This window comes from Salmo salar, chromosome 16 (assembly GCF_965601325.2).
Source record: "Salmo salar chromosome 16, fSalSal1, whole genome shotgun sequence".
In the NCBI taxonomy this organism is placed as follows: Eukaryota; Metazoa; Chordata; class Actinopteri; order Salmoniformes; family Salmonidae; genus Salmo; species Salmo salar.
The window spans coordinates 84,057,296-84,079,906 of record NC_138306.1 but is presented as its reverse complement, the minus strand read 5'-3'; the positions used below and the strand labels follow the sequence as shown (position 1 = coordinate 84,079,906).

At 40.4% G+C, this 22,611-nt stretch overlaps 1 protein-coding gene across 6 annotated transcripts in view; it reads right to left on the bottom strand.

Moving 5' to 3' along the window:
- Positions 1 to 19,978, bottom strand: part of LOC106596683 (uncharacterized) — a 32,029-nt gene extending 12,051 nt beyond the window's left edge. For 3 of the 6 annotated variants that reach the window (XR_014381002.1, XM_082963071.1, XM_082963070.1), the window contains exons 1-2: positions 19,742 to 19,978; positions 19,237 to 19,578 (exon numbers count right to left, since the gene is read on the bottom strand). Coding sequence is in view for 4 of the 6 variants with exons in the window: in XM_082963071.1 (XP_082819197.1) it covers positions 19,237 to 19,578; positions 19,742 to 19,781 (382 nt within the window). In the remaining 2 variants the exon portion in view is untranslated. Of the gene's footprint in view, positions 1 to 673; positions 888 to 19,236; positions 19,579 to 19,741 lie in introns of those variants that run through there. The other 3 variants (XR_014381003.1, XM_082963072.1, XM_045699392.2) reach the window with 2 other exon arrangements.
- Between the last annotated feature and the right edge of the window lie 2,633 nt (positions 19,979 to 22,611).

Here is a 22,611-nt window from a genome sequence, read left to right as displayed (position 1 = left end):
CCCCCCTTGACTTCTTTCCAGTTTCAGTTTTTATCCAATTAATTGACTGGACAGTGCTTTTTTCTGTCCTGACAACAAATCCACTTTTTTGCTATAGCTGATATAATGCATCATATGGCAGCTATTGAAATATATATTTAAACTGTAAACTGGTCCCTGGCAAGTAAATGTACAAAAATAAAGTAAAATACATCTTGCAGAGAGGGACATTGGGAAATATGTTAATAAGACACGTATTTTAAGCCAACACAGTATTTTAAACTGAGGATTCAATGTCAGCTCAAAAATCTCCCAATTCAAATGTCAATGCAACTTGGATATTTAAGCTACAAGGACTTTTCTAAGTTCAATTTTTTTTTAAACAGTATAGAACAGGAAGATGTGGATGTTTGTATACTGATGGTGACTGGACCGGCCATTCACCCGTAAAAAAGGCACCTTAGCTTCAAATAATATAATAATAATTTTAATTATTATATAATAATAATGAATTAATTGTATTCCTTTAAGGACTATATGCAGTTACAATTGATGTATAATGCACCTATACATTTTAGTGTAGTTATCTACATCTCATAATGAAACACAACTCTGAAATGTATTATACTGTATAACTTACATTTTAGACCTACAGACTTATCAAGTACTTCATATGAAAACTGATGTAACTCACCCTCAGTAAAGAATAGCAGTAGAATAGAAAGGTAACTGTTAACATGAGCCATGGCAGCAATGTCTGGCTAGGTGAGGCTAGGTGATGGACCTCTGGATGATGTGTGGCAAAGCATTATTTGAAGCTAGGAACCGTTTTCAAGAGAGGCATGGTAACTTAGTACATTGGATAGTTTAAAAAATAACAAGCTCTGTTCTGCAACCTTGTTGGCCAATGTTGAATGTGGCTTTGTGTTGTGAGCTCCTCCCATAGAGATAAGGACAATTGCTAGTCTTTCTGCAACTCCTCCTCCAGTGAAAGTGAAAGTAAACACAGAACAGTATCAGGAAAACACCTTTGCAAGGTTGGAGGTAATAACATTATGTATCATCATGCATAGCTAAGTGAATCTACTGGTGAGATTAACTTAACCTATATGAAGGTTTTCCCTTGTGTGTGTCAGTACCATTGCTTGCTCAAAGATGTAGCTGTGAAGTAAGTCTCTCCCTACAGCCGTTTGATTGGCTCAGCAAATTGAGTGTGAAATCAAAGATAAGGGTGGCATCTGAACGATGCTCTACACAGCAAGCGGATTTGATTTGTAAGTACTGTATATTATACATGTGTAGCCAGCATACACAACCAAGTGTGTGTGAGAACGACATGTAAGATATTCATGTGTCAAGGGGAAATGGACTAGCCTGAATACCAGTCTCTAGCTAACATTCAATGTTTTATAAGAAACATTAATGTGTTGAAAATTCAAAATTGTTTGCATAGTCAACTTACACACAGCTCTGACATACACACTTACCCCACCAGACATGCTACCAGGGTTTTTTTCATAGTCCCCAAATCCAGAAAAAATGTAAGCTTCCAGTATTATATAGAGCCATTATTGCAGATCTGGCTCCTGACCCTGAGACTGAGTTTCCCCTCGTCTGGAGGTCCCTGCCTGGTCCGGTTGGGGGGTCTCCGCCAGAGCCAGAGCCCTTTACGCTGTCATAGAGGTACTACCTGGCCCTGCTCTAGGGATCAAGCCAGCTCCTGCCAATGGAGCCCAGAGCGCTCCCTCCTTCCAGTCTCAGACTGTGTCAGACCCAGAGACTGTTTCCTCTGACAAGTCTGCCCCTAGTACAGATACCCTGCTGGTAGCCACAACAGCCTCTGATAGTCAGTTTCTGGAGACCTGTTGGACCATATAGTAGGACCTGTCTGCCAGTCTTTACCTGCCACAGTGTCCTGCCCTTAGTTATTAGTCAGGCCATGTTCCCGAGTGGCGCAGCGGTCTAAGGAACTGCATCTCAGTGCAAGAGGTGTCACTACATTCCCTGGTCGAATCCAGGCTGTATCACATCCGGCTGTGATTGGGAGTCCCATGGGGCGGCGCACAATTGGCCGGGATAGGCCGTCATTGTAAATAAGAATTTGTTCTTAACTGTCTTGCCTAGTTAAATAAAGGTTAAACATATTTCCCTTAATGTTATTAGCCTACCTCTTCTCTTTCTCTATTGTTGCTTCATTCTTTCCTCCTTTCAACAGTTAAATTAAATCAAATCAAATCAAATGTATTTATATAGCCCTTCTTACATCAGCTGATATCTCAAAGTGCGGTACAGAAACCCAGCCTAAAACCCCAAACAGCAAGCAATGCAGGTGTAGAAGCACGGTGGCTAGGAAAAACTCCCTAGAAAAGCCAAAACCTAGGAAGAAACCTAGAGAGGAACCAGGCTTTGAGGGGTGGCCAGTCCTCTTCTGGCTGTGCCGGGTGGAGATTATAACAGCACATGGCCTAGATGTTCAAATGTTCATAAATGACCAGCATTGTCAAATAATAATAATCATAGTAGTTGTCGAGGGTGCAACAAGTCAGCAACACACGAGTAAGTGTCAGTTGGCTTTTTCACAGCCGATATTTGAGAGTATCTCTACCGCTCCTGCTGTCTCTAGAGAGTTGAAAAACAGCAGGTCTGGGACAGGTAGCACGTCCGGTGAATAGGTCAGGGTTCCAGCAGGTCTGGGACAACAGGTCTGGGACAGGTAGCACGTCCGGTGAACAGGTCAGGGTTCCATAGCTGCAGGCAGAACAGTTGGAACTGGAGCAGCAGCACGGCCAGGTGAACTGGGGACAGCAAGGAGTCATCAGGCCAGGTAGTCCTGAGGCATGGTCCTAGGGCTCAGGTCCTCCGAGAGAGAGAAAGAAAGAAAGAAAGAGAAAGAGAGAGAGAATTAGAGAGAGCATATTTAAATTCACACAGGACACCGGAAAAGACAAGAGAAATACTCCAGATGTGACAGACTGACCCTAGCCCCCCGACACATAAACTACTGCAGCATAAATACTGGAGGCTGAGACAGGAGGGGTCAGGAGACACTGTGGCCCCATCCGATGAAACCCCCGGACAGGGCCAAACAGGTAGGATATAACCCCACCCACTTTGCCAAAGCACAGCCTCCACACCACTGGAGGGATATCTCCAACCACCAACATACCATCCCGGGACAAGGCCGAGTATAGCCCACAAAGATCTCCGCCACGGCACAGCCCAAGGGGGGGCACCAACCCAAAATAAGTTCAGTTGTCCATATCGTCATCATTCTAATGACATCATCGATTAATAAAGGACTAGAATTAGATGCAGAAGAAGGCTTTCACTTCTCTTCATGAAGATTGAATGGTTATGGGTTTGAATAAATAACTGCCATAGGGTACCGCCATCGCATGTTTGCTCTTCTGCTGTATCTAACATTCAGAAAAAAAGAACTTACATCCGTCTTCGAAGTCTTGCTATAAGAAATACCTTTTTTTTTTTTTAAAAGGCCAGCAAGCTGTCATTAAGGGCTAGCTTCTTGCTAGCGGGACACCTGCCGACAACATCCGGTGAAATTGCAGGGCGCGCAAATTCAAATAAATATTCATAATATTAAACATTCATGAACATGCAAGTGTTTTATATAATTTAAAAGCTTAACTTTTTGTTAATCCAACTGCGTTGTCAAATTTCAAAAAGGCTTCATGGCGAAAGCATACCATGCGATTATCAATCTTTTCAACCAGCACAGGCTTCACAAAATCACAAATAGCGATTCAATAAATCAATAGATCTTCCTCTGTTTGCAATCCCAATGGTCCCAGCTACAACATGAATGGTCGTTTTGTTCGATAAAATCCTTCTTTATATCCCAAAAGGTCTGTTTAGTTAGTGCCATTGATTTAAGTAATCCACTCGTTCAACATGCAGACAAAGGAGTCCAAAAAGCTACCGGTAAACTTCGTCCAAACAAGTCAAACAACATTTCTACTTAATCCACAGGTAGTCTAAAATGTAAATAAACTGTAATATTTCACACGGAAAGTACTATGATCAATTGGAAAGGTAAATTCATAAGCGCGCACCTTCTCTCTCGCGCGCCGAAAGACTGATTTTGTTCAGGTGCTCTCCTAACATAAACTCCAAATACTTGTTCGTTTTCAAAAAATAAGCCTGAAACCTTGAATAAAGACTGTTGACATCCAGTGGAAGCCATAGGAATTGCAATTTGGGTGATGGATATATATATATATATATATATATATATATATATATATATATATATATATATATATATATATATATATATATATATATATATATAGGCTCTTATTATGGAAACCTATTGCTATATATACATATATATATATCTATATATATATATATATATATATATATATATATATATATATATATATATATATATATATATAAGCAATAGGTTTCCATAATAAGAGCCTGGGAGCTGTTTTTTTTAAATTCTGGTCGTATTTGTGCCTGCCATATCAATTCTGTTATAGTCTCAGACATTATTTTAACAGTTTTAGAAACTTCAGAGTGGTTTCTATCCAATGCTATCAACTATATGCATATCCTGGCTTCTGGGCCTAAGTAACAGGCAGTTTACTTTGGGCACGTCAGTCAGGTGGAAATTCAGGAAACTGCCCCCTAGCCCTAAGAAGATGTATAGTCTAGCTTTTCTTGCATAGGACTCCAAGACCTAAGGGTCGTTTTTAAGGAGAGGCCAATGGAGCACAGCTGCTTGCATAATACACAAGAGAGAGAGGCTATAAATTAGGAGCCTATTATGCATAACCCATAATTAATTAGGTAAATATAAGGCTAATGCTGCATTGAATGTATTACCTGACTTATGTAGCCTAGAACATCAATATATCGGGCTATATGTCAATCTAGAACAGGATTATCTATTTTGGATGCAATTTGAATGGAGTTGACGGAGAGAGAGACAGAGAGTGCTCACGGTTGCACTGATTTAAAGCAATGATATTCAAATCAGCAGTTGCAATTAAAAAAATGGAATAACAAGGTGACTCCCGAAAGCCAGAAGGAGATGGGTAAATTAGACACGCATTTGGTCTTTATATTACTGTAGGATAGGTTATGCTGCAGCAAATGTAGGCCTACCTGTCACTACCTGTCACCATGACGAGACCATAATACAGTTGGTCTGTCTGTCCTCACCCTGAGCGTGGATGATTCATCATGCAGGGGTCGTAGAGAAGCCAGATTTAGACATCACAGTTCCATTTCACGCAATACTGTTCATTAACATAGTTTATTAATTTACCGGTTTCTTGCAGTTATTTATCCCGGTAAAAGGGAGCGGTTTTGGGCGGTAATCCTGGTGAATCCCTGTAACCGGTTTCCCACCATTCAATCCTAAAGTGTAGCTGTACTATTATGTAGGAACGTTTACCAAACTTGTAGTTATGTGTGAAGCCGTTAGTAATGTGTGTCATCTATCTGTAGTAAAAGTATTAAAAAGGCAATAGAAACAAGGTAGTTATTAGTATTTATTCAATGTTACTGTGAAATACTAACAGCTGATTTTCCAGAGGGAAGTGAACAACCAGAAACCCATTTAAACCAATATGTGATAAACTGGAAAGATATGCCCTAATATCTTTTAACAAGACAATCGTGCAAGCTCCTGGAAAATACACAAATCATCAACATAAACCTTGTACTTTAAAGTTTACTGAAGACAGGCTTAGCACTAAATACATGTAAACAAAAGTGAGTTATCACAAAGACACAATTTACAGCCAAACATACATTCATCAGACATAGGAACTTTAGTAAATATAAATCAGGGGTCTCCACACGGTTGTGCAGGTTTTTGTTCCAGCCCTGTTCTACCACACCTGATTCTAATATTTAAGGTTTTGATAAGCAGCTGACTAGTAGTATTGTGTGGTGTAGAATAGTCAGAAGTTACAAATATCACAGCTGAGCAGCAGCACGTCACCAAAGACAATACACGAAGTGTATAAAACATTAGGAACACCTTCCTAATATTGAGTTGCACCCCCTTTTGCCCTCAGATGAGCTAGTGGTTAGATAATGCAAATAGTAGCAAGGATATAGGGGGCAACTTTGTCTCATGGCCATTTCTAGGTTTATCTTATCCCATAATTGTCAATTTACTACTTTAGCAAGAGGTTCACAATACAGAGTTTGAATGATCCGCTTTGATTCGTTGTTGAAGTAAAAAAATTAAAATCCATTGTGGTGTGATGGAAATGTATATCATGTGAAGATCAATGTGTTTGGATTGTAGAAGAGGTTGGGGAGGAAAGCAAATCCAGACTCATCGTGGAGAAGAAAGGGGCGTGGCGTTTGGCCAGAGCAATGTGGATGGGTGGTCAGGCTAAACCAAAATGGAGCTCTTCTTTTCTACTGTATGTCTATTTGTATTTAGTTATTTTTTAACTAGGCAAGTCAGTTAAAAACTAATTCTTATTTACAATGACGGCCTACCCCGGCCAAACCCGGACGACGCTGGGCCAATTGTGTGCCGCCCTATGGGACTCCCAATCATGGCTGCTTGTGATACATCCTGGATCCGAACCAGGGTGTCTGTAGTGACGCTTCTAGACAGACAGACAGACAGACAGACAGACAGACAGACAGACAGACAGACAGACAGACAGACAGACAGACAGACAGACAGACAGACAGACAGACAGACAGACAGACAGACAGACAGACAGACAGACAGACAGACAGGACAGAGGTAGGTAAGCTGAGCGGTAACTCTGCCTCAGACTTGAAGTAGTGCTGCTCCTGCTCAACCAACACCATGCTCAGCAGTTTCTGAGAAACAACAAAGAAGAATTGTCACATTTCAATTTGGTCAATTCAGAGATCTTTGTGGGGAATAGTGCATCTATACAGTCTACCATAAAGGTTTAATGCAAAACCTGTCAATGGGACTACAGTCATTGTGGAACATGTTGTAGTTTGAGTAAAATGTTTGAATTTGCAACGTAACCTTCAAAAGGAATATGAGCAAATATATTGTTTTTGCAAACAGCAAAAAACATTGTAATATAATGTTTTGTCCACATACATATTATTTAAGTAATATAATCATAATGAATCTAGTTGCGGGAGTCCTCCTGATTTCAGGGTTATCAGGCTCTGTGCATCAAAAAAGAGAACATTTGATAAAGTAATCTGAAAGCAGTCAAATCTCATATTCCACTGGAAGGCACAGCACATATTCCAGAATAACAGCATTAATGGTATTTAGGAAAAACACATGTAAGTTTGTCAATCAATGTCACAGTAAAACTGTACTTTCTCTCAGATATCTGAATAAAAACCTGATCTTCCACCACAGTGACCCAGCTAAAGATTGAGGGTTTATGGGGGTAAATTTGGGTAAACAACATGACATGTTATAAATAACATTGTAATTTCTCCCTTTGCACCACAACACTGCCACGGCACTATACCAATACATACATAGGTTAACTGACGTGGCACTCTTAAAATAAGAAAATAGTTTACTATGACTTGACACTATTACAATAAGTAAATACTGTAGGTTGACTATGACTTGGCACTATTACAATAAGTAAGTTGGTTGACTATGACTTGGCACTATTACAGTAAGTAAGTTGGTTGACTATGACTTGGCACTATTACAGTAAGTAAGTAGGTTGACTATGACTTGGCACTATTACAGTAAGTAAGTAGGTTGACTATGACTTGGCACTATTACAGTAAGTAAGTGGGTTGACTATGACTTGGCACTATACCAATCACTGAGTTTCCACTGATCCAGATATTGGAGATTTGAGATTGACCTATCATGCCAATTATCATGCATGTATTGACAAACCATGGCCTCTTTCACCAGCCAATCAGACTTAATCACTGACTGACATCACCATAGAAACGTCCTTAGTGGCACCACCAGAAGGTACCACACACTTAACCTTGGTGTCTTTGTAAGGTAGACTGGACACTGTTGTAGTAGTTGTGACAGTTCATTGGGGTGGGTGACATCGACCGTGGTGGAATGTGGTCCCTGGTTACTATAGGAGCAGGTCGTCCAGTAGCTGAACAGGACAGAGTGGTGTGACTGTTGTTGGTTTGTGTGATGAGGAGTGAGGGTCCATACAGCTCTATAGAACAACAACAGACACAATGAACAGCACATGAGTCATAAAGCAGGTATCTCATTTTTATTTTATTTCACCTTTATTTAACCAGGTAGGCCAGTTGAGAACAAGTTCTCATTTACAAACAAGTTCTCATTTACAACTGCGACCTGGCCAAGATAAAGCAAAGCAGTTCGACACAAACAACAACACAGAGTTACACATATAATAAACAAACGTACAGTCCATAACACAATAGAAAAAAATATATATACAGTGTGTGCAAATGAGGTAAGATTAGGGAGGTAAGGCAATAAATAGGCCGTAGTGGCGAAGTAATTACAATTTAGTAATTAAACACTGGAGTGATAGATGTGCAGAAGATGAACGTGCAAGTAGAGATACTGGGGTGCATAGGAGCAAAATAAATAAATAACAATATGGGGATGAGGTAGTTGGATGGGCTATTTACAGATGGGCTATGTACAGGTGCAATGATCTGTGAGCTGCTCTGACAGCTGATGCGTATAGTTATTGAGGGAGATATGAGTCTCCAGCTTCAGTGATTTTTGCAATTCGTTCCAGTCATTGGCAGCAGAGAACTGGAAGGAAAGGCGGCCAAATTAGGAATAGGTTTTGGGGGTGACTAGTGAGATATACCTGCTGGAGCACTTGCTACGGGTGTGTGCTGCTATGGTGACCAGTGAGCTGAGATTTCTTTTTTCTTTTATTTCACCTTTATTTAACCAGGTACGCTAGTTGAGAACAAGTTCTCATTTGCAACTGCGACCTGGCCAAGATAAAGCATAGAAATTTGATACATACAACAACACAGAGTTACACATGGAATAAAAAAAAAACAGTCAATAATACAGTGGAACAAAAGAAAACAAAAAGTCTATATACAGTGAGTGCAAATGAGGTACCGTAATTTCTGGACTATTAAGCGCATCTGAATATAAGCCGCACCCACTGAATTAATTTAAAAAACATATTTTGAACATAAGTAAGCCGCACATGTCTATAAGCCGCAGGTGCCTACCGGTACATTGAAACAAATGAACTTTACACAGGCTTTAACGAAACACGGCTTGTAACAAAAATAAATAGGCTTTAACGAAACACGGCTTGTAACAAAAATAAATAGGCTTTAACGAAACACGGCTTGTAACAAAAAATAAATAGGCTTTAACGAAGCACGGCTTGTAACAAAAATAAATAGGCTTTAACGAAACACGGCTTGTAACAAAAAATCTAAAATTAGCAGTAAACAGTAGCCTACCAAGAAAGTCATTGGTCACTATCTTCCTCCTCCTGTGCACTGAAACCATCTCCTCGGTGTCGGAGTTGAATAGCCTCAGAATTGTTTCATCCGATATTGGATCGTTTTCATTGTCGCTCTCGTCACTTTCATCCGGAGGCAAGTCCCCCGCTGAGCCCTTTTCAACATGCAGCACTCCAGCCTTTCGAAACCTGTTGATGATAGTGGATTTTTTGACAATGCTCCACGCTGTCAGGACCCACAAATTTGAAAGCGGGAAACATCCATATATTAGCCGCGTCATTGTTTAAGCCGCGAAGTTCAAAGCGTGGGAAAAAAGCTTATAGTCCGGAATTTATGGTAAGTTAAGGCAATAAATAGGCCATGGTGGCGAAGTAATTACAATATAGCAATTAAACACTGGAATGGTAGATGTGCAGAAGATGAATGTGCAAGTAGAGATACTAGGGTGCAAAGGAGCAAGATAAATAAATAAATACAGTATGGGGATGAGGTAGGTAGATAGATGGGCTGTTTACAGATTGGCTATGTACAGGTGCAGTGATCTGTGAGCTGCTCTGACAGCTGGTGCTTAAAGCTAGTGAGGGAGATATGAGTCTCCAGCTTCAGAGATTTTTGCAGTTCGTTCCAGTCATTGGCAGCAGAGAACTGGAAGGAAAGACGACCAAAGGAGGAATTGGCTTTGGGGGTGACCAGTGAGATATACCTGCTGGAGCGCATACTAAGAGTGGGTGCTGCTATGGTGACCAGTGAGCTGAGATAAGGCGGGGCTTTCCATAGCAGAGACTTGTAGATAACCTGTAGCCAGTGGGTTTGGCGACGAGTATGAAGCGAGGGCCAACCAACGAGAGCGTACTGGTTGCAATGGTGGGTAGTGTATGGGGCTTTGGTGACAAAATGGATGGCACTGTGATAGACTGCATCCAGTTTGTTGAGTAGAGTGTTGGAGACTATTTTATAGATGACATCACCGAAGTCGAGGATTGGTAGGATGGTCAGTTTTACGAGGGTGTGTTTGGCAGCATGAGTGAAGGATGCTTTGTTGCGATATAGGAAGCCGATTCTAGATTTAATTTTGGATTGGAGATGCTTGATGTGAGTCTGGAAGGAGAGCTTACAGTGTAACCAGACACCCAGGTATTTGTAGTTGTCCACGTATTCTAAGTCAGAGCCGTCCAGAGTAATGATGCTAGACGGGCGAGCAGGTGCGGGCAGTGATCAATTGAATAGCATGCATTTAGTTTTACCTGCGTTTAAGAGCAGTTGGAGGCCACGAAAGGAGAATTGTATGGCATTGAAGCTCGTCTGGAGGTTAGTTAACACAGTGTCTAAAGAGGGGCCAGAAGTATACAGAATGGTGTCGTCTGCGTAGAGGTGGATCAGAGAATCACCAGCAGCAAGAGCAACATCAATGATGTATACAGAGAAGAGAGTCGGCCCGAGAATTGAACCCTGTGCCACACCCATAGAGACTGCCAGAGGTCCGGACAACAGGCCCTCCGATTTGACACACTGAACTCTATCAGAGAAATAGTTGGTAAACCAGGCGAGGCAATAATTTGAGGAACCAAGGCTGTCGAATCTGCCAATAAGAATGTGGTGATTGACAGAGTCGAAAACCTTGGCCAGGTCGATGAATACTGCTGCACAGTAAAGTCTCTTATCGATGGCGGTTATGATGTCGTTTAGGACCTTGAGCGTGGCTGAGGTGCACCCATCACCAGCTCTGAAACCAGATTGCATAGCGGAGAAGGTACGGTGTGATTCGAAATGGTCGGTAATCTGTTTGTTAACTTGGCTTTCGAAGACCTTAGAAAGACAGGGTAGGATAGATATAGGTCTGTAGCAGTTTGGGTCTAGAGTGTCACCCCCTTTGAAGAGGGGGATGACCGCGGCAGCTTTCCAATCTTTGGGAATCTCAGACGATACGAAAGAGAAGTTGAACAGGCTAGTAATAGGGGTTGAAACAATTTCGGCAGATAAGGCGGGGCTTTACCTAGCAAAGACATATAGATGACCTGGAGCCCGTGGGTTTAGCGACGAATATGAAGCGAGGGCCAGCCAACGAGAGCATACAGGTCGCTGTGGTGGGTAGTATATGGGGCTTTGGTGACAAAACGGATGGCACTGTGATAGGCTGCAACCAATTTGCTGAGTAGAGTGTTGGAGGCTATTTTGTAAATGACATCACAGAAGTCAAGGATCGGTAGGATAGTCAGTTTAACGAGGGTATGTTGGGCAGCATGAGTGAAAGATGCTTTGTTGTGAAATAGGAAACCGATTCTAGATTTAATTTTGGATTGGAGATGCTTAATGTGAGTCTGGAAGGAGAGTTTATAGTCTAACTAGACACCTAGTTATTTGTAATTGTCCACATATTCTAAGTCAGAACAGTCCAGATTAGTGATGCTGGATGGGCGGGCATGTGCGGGCAGCGATCGGTTGAAAAGCATGCATTTAGTTTTACTTGCATTTAAGAGCAGTTGGAGGCCACGGAAGGAGAGTTGAATGGCATTGAAGCTCGTCTGGAGGTTTGTTAACACAGTGTCCAAAGAAGGGCCAGAAGTATACAGAATGGTGTCGTCTGCGTAGAGGTGGATCAGAGAATCACCAGCAGCAAGAGCGACATCAATGATGTATACAGAGAAAAGAATCGGCCCGAGAATTGAACCCTGTGGCACCCCTATAGAGACTGCCAGAGGTCCGGAAAACAGGCCCTCCGATTTGACACACTGAACTCTGTCTGAGAAGTAGTAGGTGAACCAGGAGAGGCAGTCATTTGAGAAACCAAGGCTGTTGAGTCTGCCAATAATAATAATAATAATAACCCTGTTCCTGGAGAGATACCCTCCTGTAGGTTTATACTCCAACCCTGTTCCTGGAGAGATACCCTCCTGTAGGTTTATACTCCAACCCTGTTCCTGGAGAGACACCCTCCTGTAGGTTTATACTCCAACCCTGTTCCTGGAGAGATACCATCCTGTAGGTTTATACTCCAACCCTGTTCCTGGAGAGATACCCTCCTGTAGGTTTATACTCCAACCCTGTTCCTGGAGAGATACCGTCCTGTAGGTTTATACTCCAACCCTGTTCCTGGAGAGACACCCTCCTGTAGGTTTATACTCCAACCCTGTTCCTGGAGAGATACCGTCCTGTAGGTTTATACTCCAACTCCAGTTGCATCTAACATAAATCAACTCACAACCAGCAAATTATTTAAATAATGTGTGCTAGAAAAGAGTTGGATTGAAAACCTATAGCACGGTAGCTCTCCAGGAACAGAGTTGGAGATTCCTGCAATATAAAGTATAGTATTGTGATGTAGTACTCAGAAGGGGGAGTAGTCTATAATCTAGTCTAGGTACAGTAGGAGGAAGTTATGAATGAAGGGGCTTTTAAACTGACTGCAGTATGGATTAGTAACTGACTGCAGTATGGGTTAGTAACTGACAGCAGTATGGGTTAGTAACTGACTGCAGTATGGGTTAGTAACTGACAGCAGTATGGGTTAGTAACTGACTGCAGTATGGGTTAGTAACTGACTGCAGTATGGGTTAGTAACTGACAGCAGTATGGGTTAGTAACTGACTGCAGTATGGGTTAGTAACTGACAGCAGTATGGGTTAGTAACTGACTGCAGTATGGGTTAGTAACTGACTGCAGTATGGGTTAGTAACTGACTGCAGTATGGGTTAGTAACTGGCTGCAGGATGGGTTAGTAACTGACTGCAGTATGGGTTAGTAACTGACTGCAGTATGGGTTAGTAACTGACAGCAGTATGGGTTAGTAACTGACAGCAGTATGGGTTAGTAACTGACAGCAGTATGGGTTAGTAACTGACAGCAGTATGGGTTAGTAACTGACAGCAGTATGGGTTAGTAACTGACAGCAGTATGGGTTAGTAACTGACTGCAGTATGGGTTAGTAACTGACAGCACTATGGGTTAGTAACTGACTGCAGTATGGGTTAGTAACTGACTGCAGTATGGGTTAGTAACTGACAGCAGTATGGGTTAGTAACTGACTGCAGTATGGGTTCATGTGGTGAATTATTAAAGTAACAAACTCCAGAATGTGTGGACATCAGTGAATATAAGGAACTATGACTATAGATCAATCCTCTTACTTTGTTCACTGATTAAATCATTGTTCACTATACAGTTTATACAGTGACTTTCACTACACTATAAAGTTTATACAGTGACTTTCACTACCCTATACAGTTTATACAGTGACTTTCACTACACTATACAGTTTATACAGTGACTTTCACTACACTATACAGTTTATACAGTGACTTTCACTACACTATACAGTTTATACAGTGACTTTCACTACCCTATACAGTTTATACAGTGACTTTCACTACACTATACAGTTTATACAGTGACTTTCACTACACTATACAGTTTATACAGTGACTTTCACTACACTATACAGTTTATACAGTGACTTTCACTACACTATACAGTTTATACAGTGACTTTCACTACCCTATACAGTTTATACAGTGACTTTCACTACACTATACAGTTTATACAGTTACTTTCACTACACTATACAGTTTATACAGTGACTTTCACTACACTATACAGTTTATACAGTGACTTTCACTACACTATACAGTTTATACAGTGACTTTCACTACCCTATACAGTTTATACAGTGACTTTCACTACCCTATACAGTTTATACAGTGACTTTCACTACACTATACAGTTTATACAGTGACTTTCACTACACTATACAGTTTATACAGTGACTTTCACTACACTATACAGTTTATACAGTGACTTTCACTACCCTATACAGTTTATACAGTGACTTTCACTACCCTATACAGTTTATACAGTGACTTTCACTACCCTATACAGTTGATATAGTGAATTTCACTACACTATACAGTTTATACAGTGACTTTCACTACACTACATGCATTTCACTACACTACATTCATAATTGACCTTTAATTTAGCCTATAGCAGGTGTGTCAAGCTCATTGCATGGAGGGCTGAGTGTCCGCAGGTTTTTGTTTTATCCTTTCAATTAAGACCTAGACAACCAAATGAGGCAAGTTACTTACTAATTAGTGACCTTAATTCATAAATGAAGTGCGAGGGTGGAGCGAAAACCCGCAGACACTCGGCCCTCCATGGAATGAGTTTGACACGTGGCCTATAGCTATAGATAGCCTATACAAAATAATGAATGTAGTGAAATACAGGTTTGAACTGCTGTAAAAAGCACTACATTTCAGAAAGAAAAGCAATAGTATCAGCAATATTGTGTACATTCAGAAAATAAATCTGAAAATGCAGTATACCATGCATAAAACTAATTAGCTCACCTTTAGAAATGACTAGACTACTAGCAGAATAAACAGGTAGTTGTAGTGTGCAGGAGACCTGGTGAAAATGTGAGTTCTCTTATAGTCACTTGAGAGTAAAGAGAGGGAAATTGAATTTCCCTCTGTGTCCAACCAACATGAGGTTGAATGACATATGCCCCTCCCCATACACTAGGCTAAAAGTAACTTCACCTGGTGAGATTTTAAATAGATGTTTTTTTATGCTTTTCTTCCATAGTGTGTTAGCCAATGCCAGAACCATTGTTTTACCAGTTTTAATTGCTAAGGTTAAAGGACCACTTCTCAGGTCATAAAACAGAAAGGAGCTGAAATATTACACACACATAGCCAAGTGAGCCTGGTGCAGAGCTATAACAACCTACCCCTGATTTTAAATGGTGATATTACTGTAAACAAGGAGGAGCTATAACAACCTACCCCTTATTTAAAATGGTGATGTTACTATAAACAAGGAGGAGCTATAACAACCTACCCCTGATTTTAAATGGTGATATTACTGTAAACAAGGAGGAGCTATAACAACCTACCCCTGATTTAAATGGTGATATTACTGTAAACAAGGAGGAGCTATAACAACCTACCCCTGATAAATGGTGATATTACTGTAAACAAGGAGGAGCTATAACAACCTACCCCTGATTTTAAATGGTGATATTACTGTAAACAAGGAGGAGCTATAACCTACCCCTGATATGGTGATATTACTGTAAACAAGGAGGAGCTATAACAACCTACCCCTGATATGGTGATATTACTGTAAACAAGGAGGAGCTATAACAACCTATCGATGATTTTAAATGGTGATATTACTGTAAACAAGGAGGAGCTATAATAACCTACTCCAGATCTTAAATGGTGATGTTAATGTAAACAGAGCTGTAAGAACCTACCCCTGATTTTAAGTCGTGATATTACTGTAAACAGAGCTATAAGAACCTTTCCCTGATTTTAAATGGTGATGTTACTGTAAACAAGGTGACAATGGGCATTTTTTTTTTTAAATACAGCGAATAGTTTAATATCAAAAAAGGGTAACATAATCCATAAATCCATTTAAAGAATGTTTTTGAATCTTAATCAACTGAAAACATTGTACAGATCAAGCGAGAATAATAGCCTGATTTATAAACAGTGTCAAATCAAGTGGGGTCAAACACAACAAGCAACATCCATGATTAAAATAAATAACAATAGGAACTCAAACATGAGGGTATATCAAACAATCAAAGAGCAAACATTATCATCATTACATTCTAAGAGCTCAAATACATTCACACATTACACTGACATAACATGAAGAAAAACAAAACTACCTGTAGGTCCATAGATTTATAATAACAATACACTGTAAACTTAACTTGAACAAAAGTGCAATCATATTGAAATGGGTTGAAATAAATTACTAGGTTATTTAGAACATAAAATAAATAGATACATCTATTCTACTTGGTGTATGTTATAATAAAGTACATTCAAACAGTAGGTCCTAATAGATGAGGTAACCTAGCCTGATGACTCAAACTACATTCTTCCTGCTGCTTTGTCGTTCACTACATACTTTAGTCTGAATAGGGTTAGGGTTATTATTGAAGTTGTTGGAGGTGACGAGGGGCATGACGGGCGTTGTACAAACAATGTCTTCAGCGATTGGATTGTCTCTAACCAATCAGAGTAAAAGCCAATGATGAATTTTCAAACTGCTGTTTTACCCACGTGTGTTCTAGCTCTGACTCAACCCATCGTTACCGGACAAATCAGATGGCCCAGAATGTGTTGACATTCGGTGAAAGGTTGGGGAGGTACTCAAATCCAGAATCACTGCGAAGAAGAAACTAACGTCCTTGGGCGTGGCGTAACGTTTGGCAAGGAGTTTGGGTAGCCAGGCAACAGGTAACCTACCTCATATCAGAACACTCACCTACAAGAGGCCATCAATCTCTGAAACCTAAAATGCCATTTCGAATACCTCTAAACAGCATTAACCATATCATGGCTTGTATAATGCATGTGATAATTAGCTTATTTATGACTGCGTAAGAATGACTCAACAAGGTTCAACATCCAGGCTCAGTAACAACAGGTGCTCCAGTCCTCAACAAAAACAGCTGTCAGCTACAGTGCATATAAGCACGGTCAGCAACAACAGACAGATGTTTACACAATGCTCCTAAGAGGGTCCTGCTCGTCTGCTGTGGTTGTCAACACTGCTTGCCTGCAACCTGCCAGATAGAATGTGAAGGTTACTATACTGTACTACAGTGAATCTAAAAGGACGTTCTCCATAAACATTCCTGAGCTCCAAGACATACGCTGCTCACAGTTTATTTGATAAAAGTCAGAACCATATATAGAGTTGATGACTCAATTCATTCCATTTGTCTTACTAACAATATTAAAATAAAGATATTACATATTACAGATAATCTTGTACGGACTCACCTTTTTTCTTTTGAAGCTCGACACAGCCAAAGATGACTAAAAGGGAAATGATTAGGAATACTGGAATGGCAACAGCCCACGGGGATGTCCTCTTGTCATCTGGAAGGTGAAACATGAAATTCCAGTGAGCATGTGTTTGGAGAGACAGCATTTACTCAGAAGAGAAAGACGAGTTATTTTACATCCTTCCTTTTTAATGCATTCAGTTTGAATAACATGTTGACATCATGTTCTGTCCCATCTATCCAATCATATCATCCATCATGTAGCTTCCCTGAGGATCTGGAAACTACCCAGAACTCAACACAACACTTGACTACAGTGTGATTTTAAAAGGGAGTGACTCGTGATGCTTTACCATGGTAGTCAACATTAAACCCAACAGGTGAGATAAGATTACTAACAGCACTAATAGCATCACAACATTAGCCTCTTGGAACCAGCCTGAAATCGCTGCGTTCTGTTCTCAGGAAACAGAATGTTGCACTATTGCACGATGATGCTGGTCACAAGGCTATCACAACATGCCCCTGGGGATGATGTAGCCTGTTAAATAGAACGCCAAATTCATGTATCTAAATGTAAATGTTTACTATTAACATCATGAATTTGGCAAACTATTTATAAGGCTAGTGATGATGTTGTTTTCACAATGTTTTCAAGTTGGACCGTTGTGTACTGACACGCTAAAAGAGTACGGTTTAGAAGTATATAATAGGTCAACATTACGTATCCTCTTCAACCTCCCTCTCTCCAGGGAGAATAGGAAGCGGGACCCGCTCGTGTCTCTGTGTCCTCATCCCATTGTTTACGATACAGTCCACGTATCCACCTGAGCCTGGCAACAGTTGGAGGGTGATGTTGCTAATGGCTGTGACAGTTTGGTCTTTGTTAATGACAGTCCAGTTGTTAGGTGTCTTTATCGGTACTGCTGCAGAAATGTTCCATTGGATCCAAGGTGCTGGTTTACCCGTGGCAGAGCAGCTGACCACAACTTCCATGTCTGCTTTAGATTCAGTGCTGGGGACTTTTTGCATTGTGGCTCTCACTTCAGATACACCTTTGAATAGATGAAACAGGGAATATTAGATCATATTGATTTTATTTATATTACTTATTTTACCTTTATTTTACCAGGCAGATCAATTAAGAACTGCTTTCAAAATATGTATCATGTTTTCATATATGGTTTGACACCAGCCAATTTTCCTTATTAATGCATGCAGAGTTCATGGTCTTTCTGAAAGTTTTGGGATTCAGACATTTTTTTTAATCCTGCCAGTGATGTAACAATGCCAATATGGTGATTTATAGTTGCAGTTAACTGGTGTTCTAAAGCATAGTGTTTCTATTCTCCTAATAAAACCCCTAATAAACCTTTACACCGCCCATACTGTATTATTCAGATATCATGCCTTAGCAAATGTCCTGCTGTAAAGGGTGAAAAGGATTATTCTATATTACCTGTATTGGTTTTGCTTATAAATGTATTAGTGAAGCATCTACAGTGCATTCGGAAAGTATTCAGACTGCTTCCCTTTTTTCAAATGTTGTTATGTTACAGATTTATTCTTAAACGGAGTAAATAAAAAAAGTTCATCAATCTACACACAATACCCCATAATGACAAAGCAAAAACATGTTTAGACATTTTTGCAAATCAATTTTTTATTTTTTTTAATCACACTTGTTTTATTTAAAATGTAATCCATTTTAGAATAAGGCTGTAACGTAACAAAATGTGCAAAAAGTCAAGGGGTCTGAATACTTTCCGAATGTAGTGAAGGTATTGCTTATGAAGTCTTTATGAATACTCGATAAGAGGAAACCCCCAGTGACTTTCACTTCTATTCCAGTACCAGCACACCTGATTCAACTAGGTCTAATCCAGGGCTGGATAATTAGTTGACCAAATGTGCTTGTACCTGTGCTGATTTACGATTATTATTTTGAGTTACAATATCACTTACATTAAAATAGAACTTGAACTGAATAGAGAACAATAGAGGTAAGCCCTAAAACTGTTATTATTCAGTGCATTAAATACCTTGAACGGTAAGACAAGTCTGCTTGCGTATTGAACCACTCGGGTAAACATTGAAGGAACAAATATAGCAGGCTTCGTCCGACCATGTTACATTCTTCACCGTAATGGACGTCGAGTTGAGAGATGCCTCCGTGAAAACCACCTTGCCTCGGTGCGGGTCTATGATTTGAGCTCCAAACCGCTTGCTGTATGTGGCCAGATTCTCCACCGAGTCGTCTTTGAACAGCCTCTGCCAGGTGACTTGCAGCACACCTGTCGAGTCCGCATGGGTGCAGGTATATGATGCGTCGGCATTGAAGTCAACCCTGGTGTCTCCTCTAGCTACGACGTTGACAGAGACTGCTAGAAAGTGAAGAAGGCAAGTTTACAGGTAAATGAATAAAGTTTAGCCTACATACAATATAATCAATTACCTGTCAAACTTGGTAAATGTTGCTAACCTAACCTATATTATCTTATATGAGCAGAATCAACCCCTAGTCAGAAGCCATGGAAAACAATTTACCTTCAGAGTGCAGGCATAAGAGAATGAGAAAAGTCTTCATTCTCAGCTGGTGAATGTTGACTGAAGCTCATGGTTTCTCACGTTGTACCATATAATATATTGCTTCGTTAGTTGCACGTGAAGTGAGTCAGATTCACCGAAAGTGGAAGAATGCTTTTGGAAAGCCCTTAAATTGTTGATGCGGGAAGCCTAGAGAGTAGCCTAGTTCCCCAGTGGTTCCCGGCCGTAGCCAATTACAACGTGACATCTACTGTAAAATACATGACAAGGAAGAAGGAACTGTTAGTTCTTGTATTTTCTGTGGCTCACAGTAGGCTGAACCTTAATGACGTCATAGCAAAAGAAATGAAATGGGAAATCTATTTAGCTATAGTTTGTTGACGTAACATTATTTTTGTTCACAGGCTCTGTGCCAAACTAAACTCCAATTTAGAGGCCATCACATCAAAGGCATCAACAGGCTACTACAACTACAGATAGTTCCACACAAATTTGCTGCTTATGCTGCACCCCCAGAAACTATACCGAACAGAAATAAACTCAACATGCAACAATTTAATTATTTTACTGTGTTTCAGTTAATATAAGGAAATCAGTCAATTGAAGTAAATGTATTAGGCCCTAATCTATGGATTGACTGGGCAGGGGTGCAGCCATGGCTGGGCCTGGGAGGGCATAAACCCACCCAATGGCAGCCAGGCCCATGCCATTCAGAATGAGTTTTTCCCCACATAAGGGCTTTATCACAGACAGAAATACTCCTCTGTTTCATCAGCTATCCGGGTGGCTGGTCTCAAACGATCCCTCAGGTGAAGAAACTGAATGTGGAGGTCCTGGGCTGGAGTGGTTGCATGTGTTCTGCGGTTGTGAGGCTGGTTGGACGAACTGCCAAATTCTCTAAAATGACGTTGGCGGCGGCTTATGGTAGAGAAATTAACATTAAATTCTCTGGCAACAGTTCTGATGGACATTCCTGCAGTCAGCATGTCAATTGCACACTCTCTCAACTTGAGACATCTGTGGCATTGTTGTGTGACACAGCTGCACATTTTAGTGGCCTTTTATTGTCCCCAGCACAAGGTGCACCTATGTAATGATCATGCTGTTTAATCAGCTTCTTGATATGCCACACCTGTCAGGTGGATGGATTATCTTGGCAAAGTAGAAATGCTCACTAACAGGGATGTAAACAAATTTGTGCACAAAATTGGAGAGAAATAAGCTTGTTGTGCATATGTAAAACTTCTGGGATTTTTTATTTCAGCTCATCAAACATGGGACCAACACTTTACATGTTGCGTTTTCATATTTTTGTTCAGTATAAATAGGCCTACACTTGATGAACAGTACATTTCAGTCAATCTGCATTAAAAAAAAACATTTTACAATGTGAGAAATGATGACTCTGTGTTATGGGAATAAGGTGAACATTTTATGAGTCAGACATTTTAAATGTGTGTGATAGGGGTTTAGAGTTTTCACAACATGCTTCTCACATTAAGTGCTGTTCTGGTAATTGTGTCAGCAGGAAGTTACCAGATTCTTCTCCTGGTGGTTGCTGGTCTCCATTGTTAGTCTGGTGTTAGGGGTTGTGGGATTTCCTCTTCCTAGGAGATGTGTAGTGACTGACTGTGTCTGAATGTCATAGCAAAAGGGGGAAGTCCACTGCCCCAGTGGGTAGAAGACACGAGTTGCATTACACAAGTGAAACTGAAAGTGTTTAAGATAGTTATGAATTTATTCATTGAAAGTGATGTTAACCTTACTATAACCAGTGGTGTAAAAAATACTTTGAAGTACTACTTAAGTTGTTTTTTTGGGTATCTGTACTTTACTATTTATATTTTTGACTCCACTACATTCCTAAAGAAAATGTTATTTTTACTCCATACATTTTCCCTGACACTCAAAAGTACCTGTTACAGGACAGGAAAAGTGTCCGATTCACACAGTCCCACCATCCCTGGTCATCCCGACTGCCTCTGATCTGGCGGACTCACTAAACACACACGCTTCGTTTGTAAATGATGTCTAAGTGTTGGAGTTTGCCCCTGGCTATCCTTAAATAAACAAGAAAATGGTGCCGTCTGGTTTACATATATTTTAGGAATTGAAATTTACTTTTGATACTTAAACCAAAATACTCTAACACTTTTACTGAAGTAGTTTTTTGCTGGTTCACTTTTACTTGAGTCATTTTATACACTGCTCAAAAAAATAAAGGGAACACTTAAACAACACAGTTAGATTTGTATATCATTTGTTTTTATCTTAATTGTAATGGTACATTTTATTACAAACAGCATGCCTATTAAATTATAGACGTGTATTAATCCCATCGTTCTGTTATTTTACCATTTACATTCTAGCTGGGAGTAGCCTAAGGGTGGCAGGTAGCCTAGCAGTTAAGGGCATTGGGCCAATAACCGAAAAGTCGCTGGTTCGAATCCTAGAGCCAACTCCAGGGTCACTGTCAATAATGGCTGATCTCTGGCTGTGACCCCACTATCTGAGGGTGTCTCAGGGGGAGTGGCCCAACAGAAGGTCTGAGGGTTACTGTAGAAAATAATGAAGGAGGAACCATCCTGACTGGAGGGTTATTACAGTACTCTGGCCACTTTCAGCAGCCTCTGTGGTAACTGAGTGTTGTACTGAATCCAATTCCAGGAAAGGAGGAGCAGTCAAAAGTAGACACTCCTTATCTGATATCACTGTAAACTTTGATATCCTATGATTGTTTAAAGGGTGTTGGAATGTGTACGAGGAGTCATCTGGTGAAAGGGTTGCCGGTTAAAATCCCAGGTCAGATGAGACAAACTTCTCCAGGGGCACTGTAGTGTACTGCAGTGTGTGTGTGTGTGTGTGCAAAA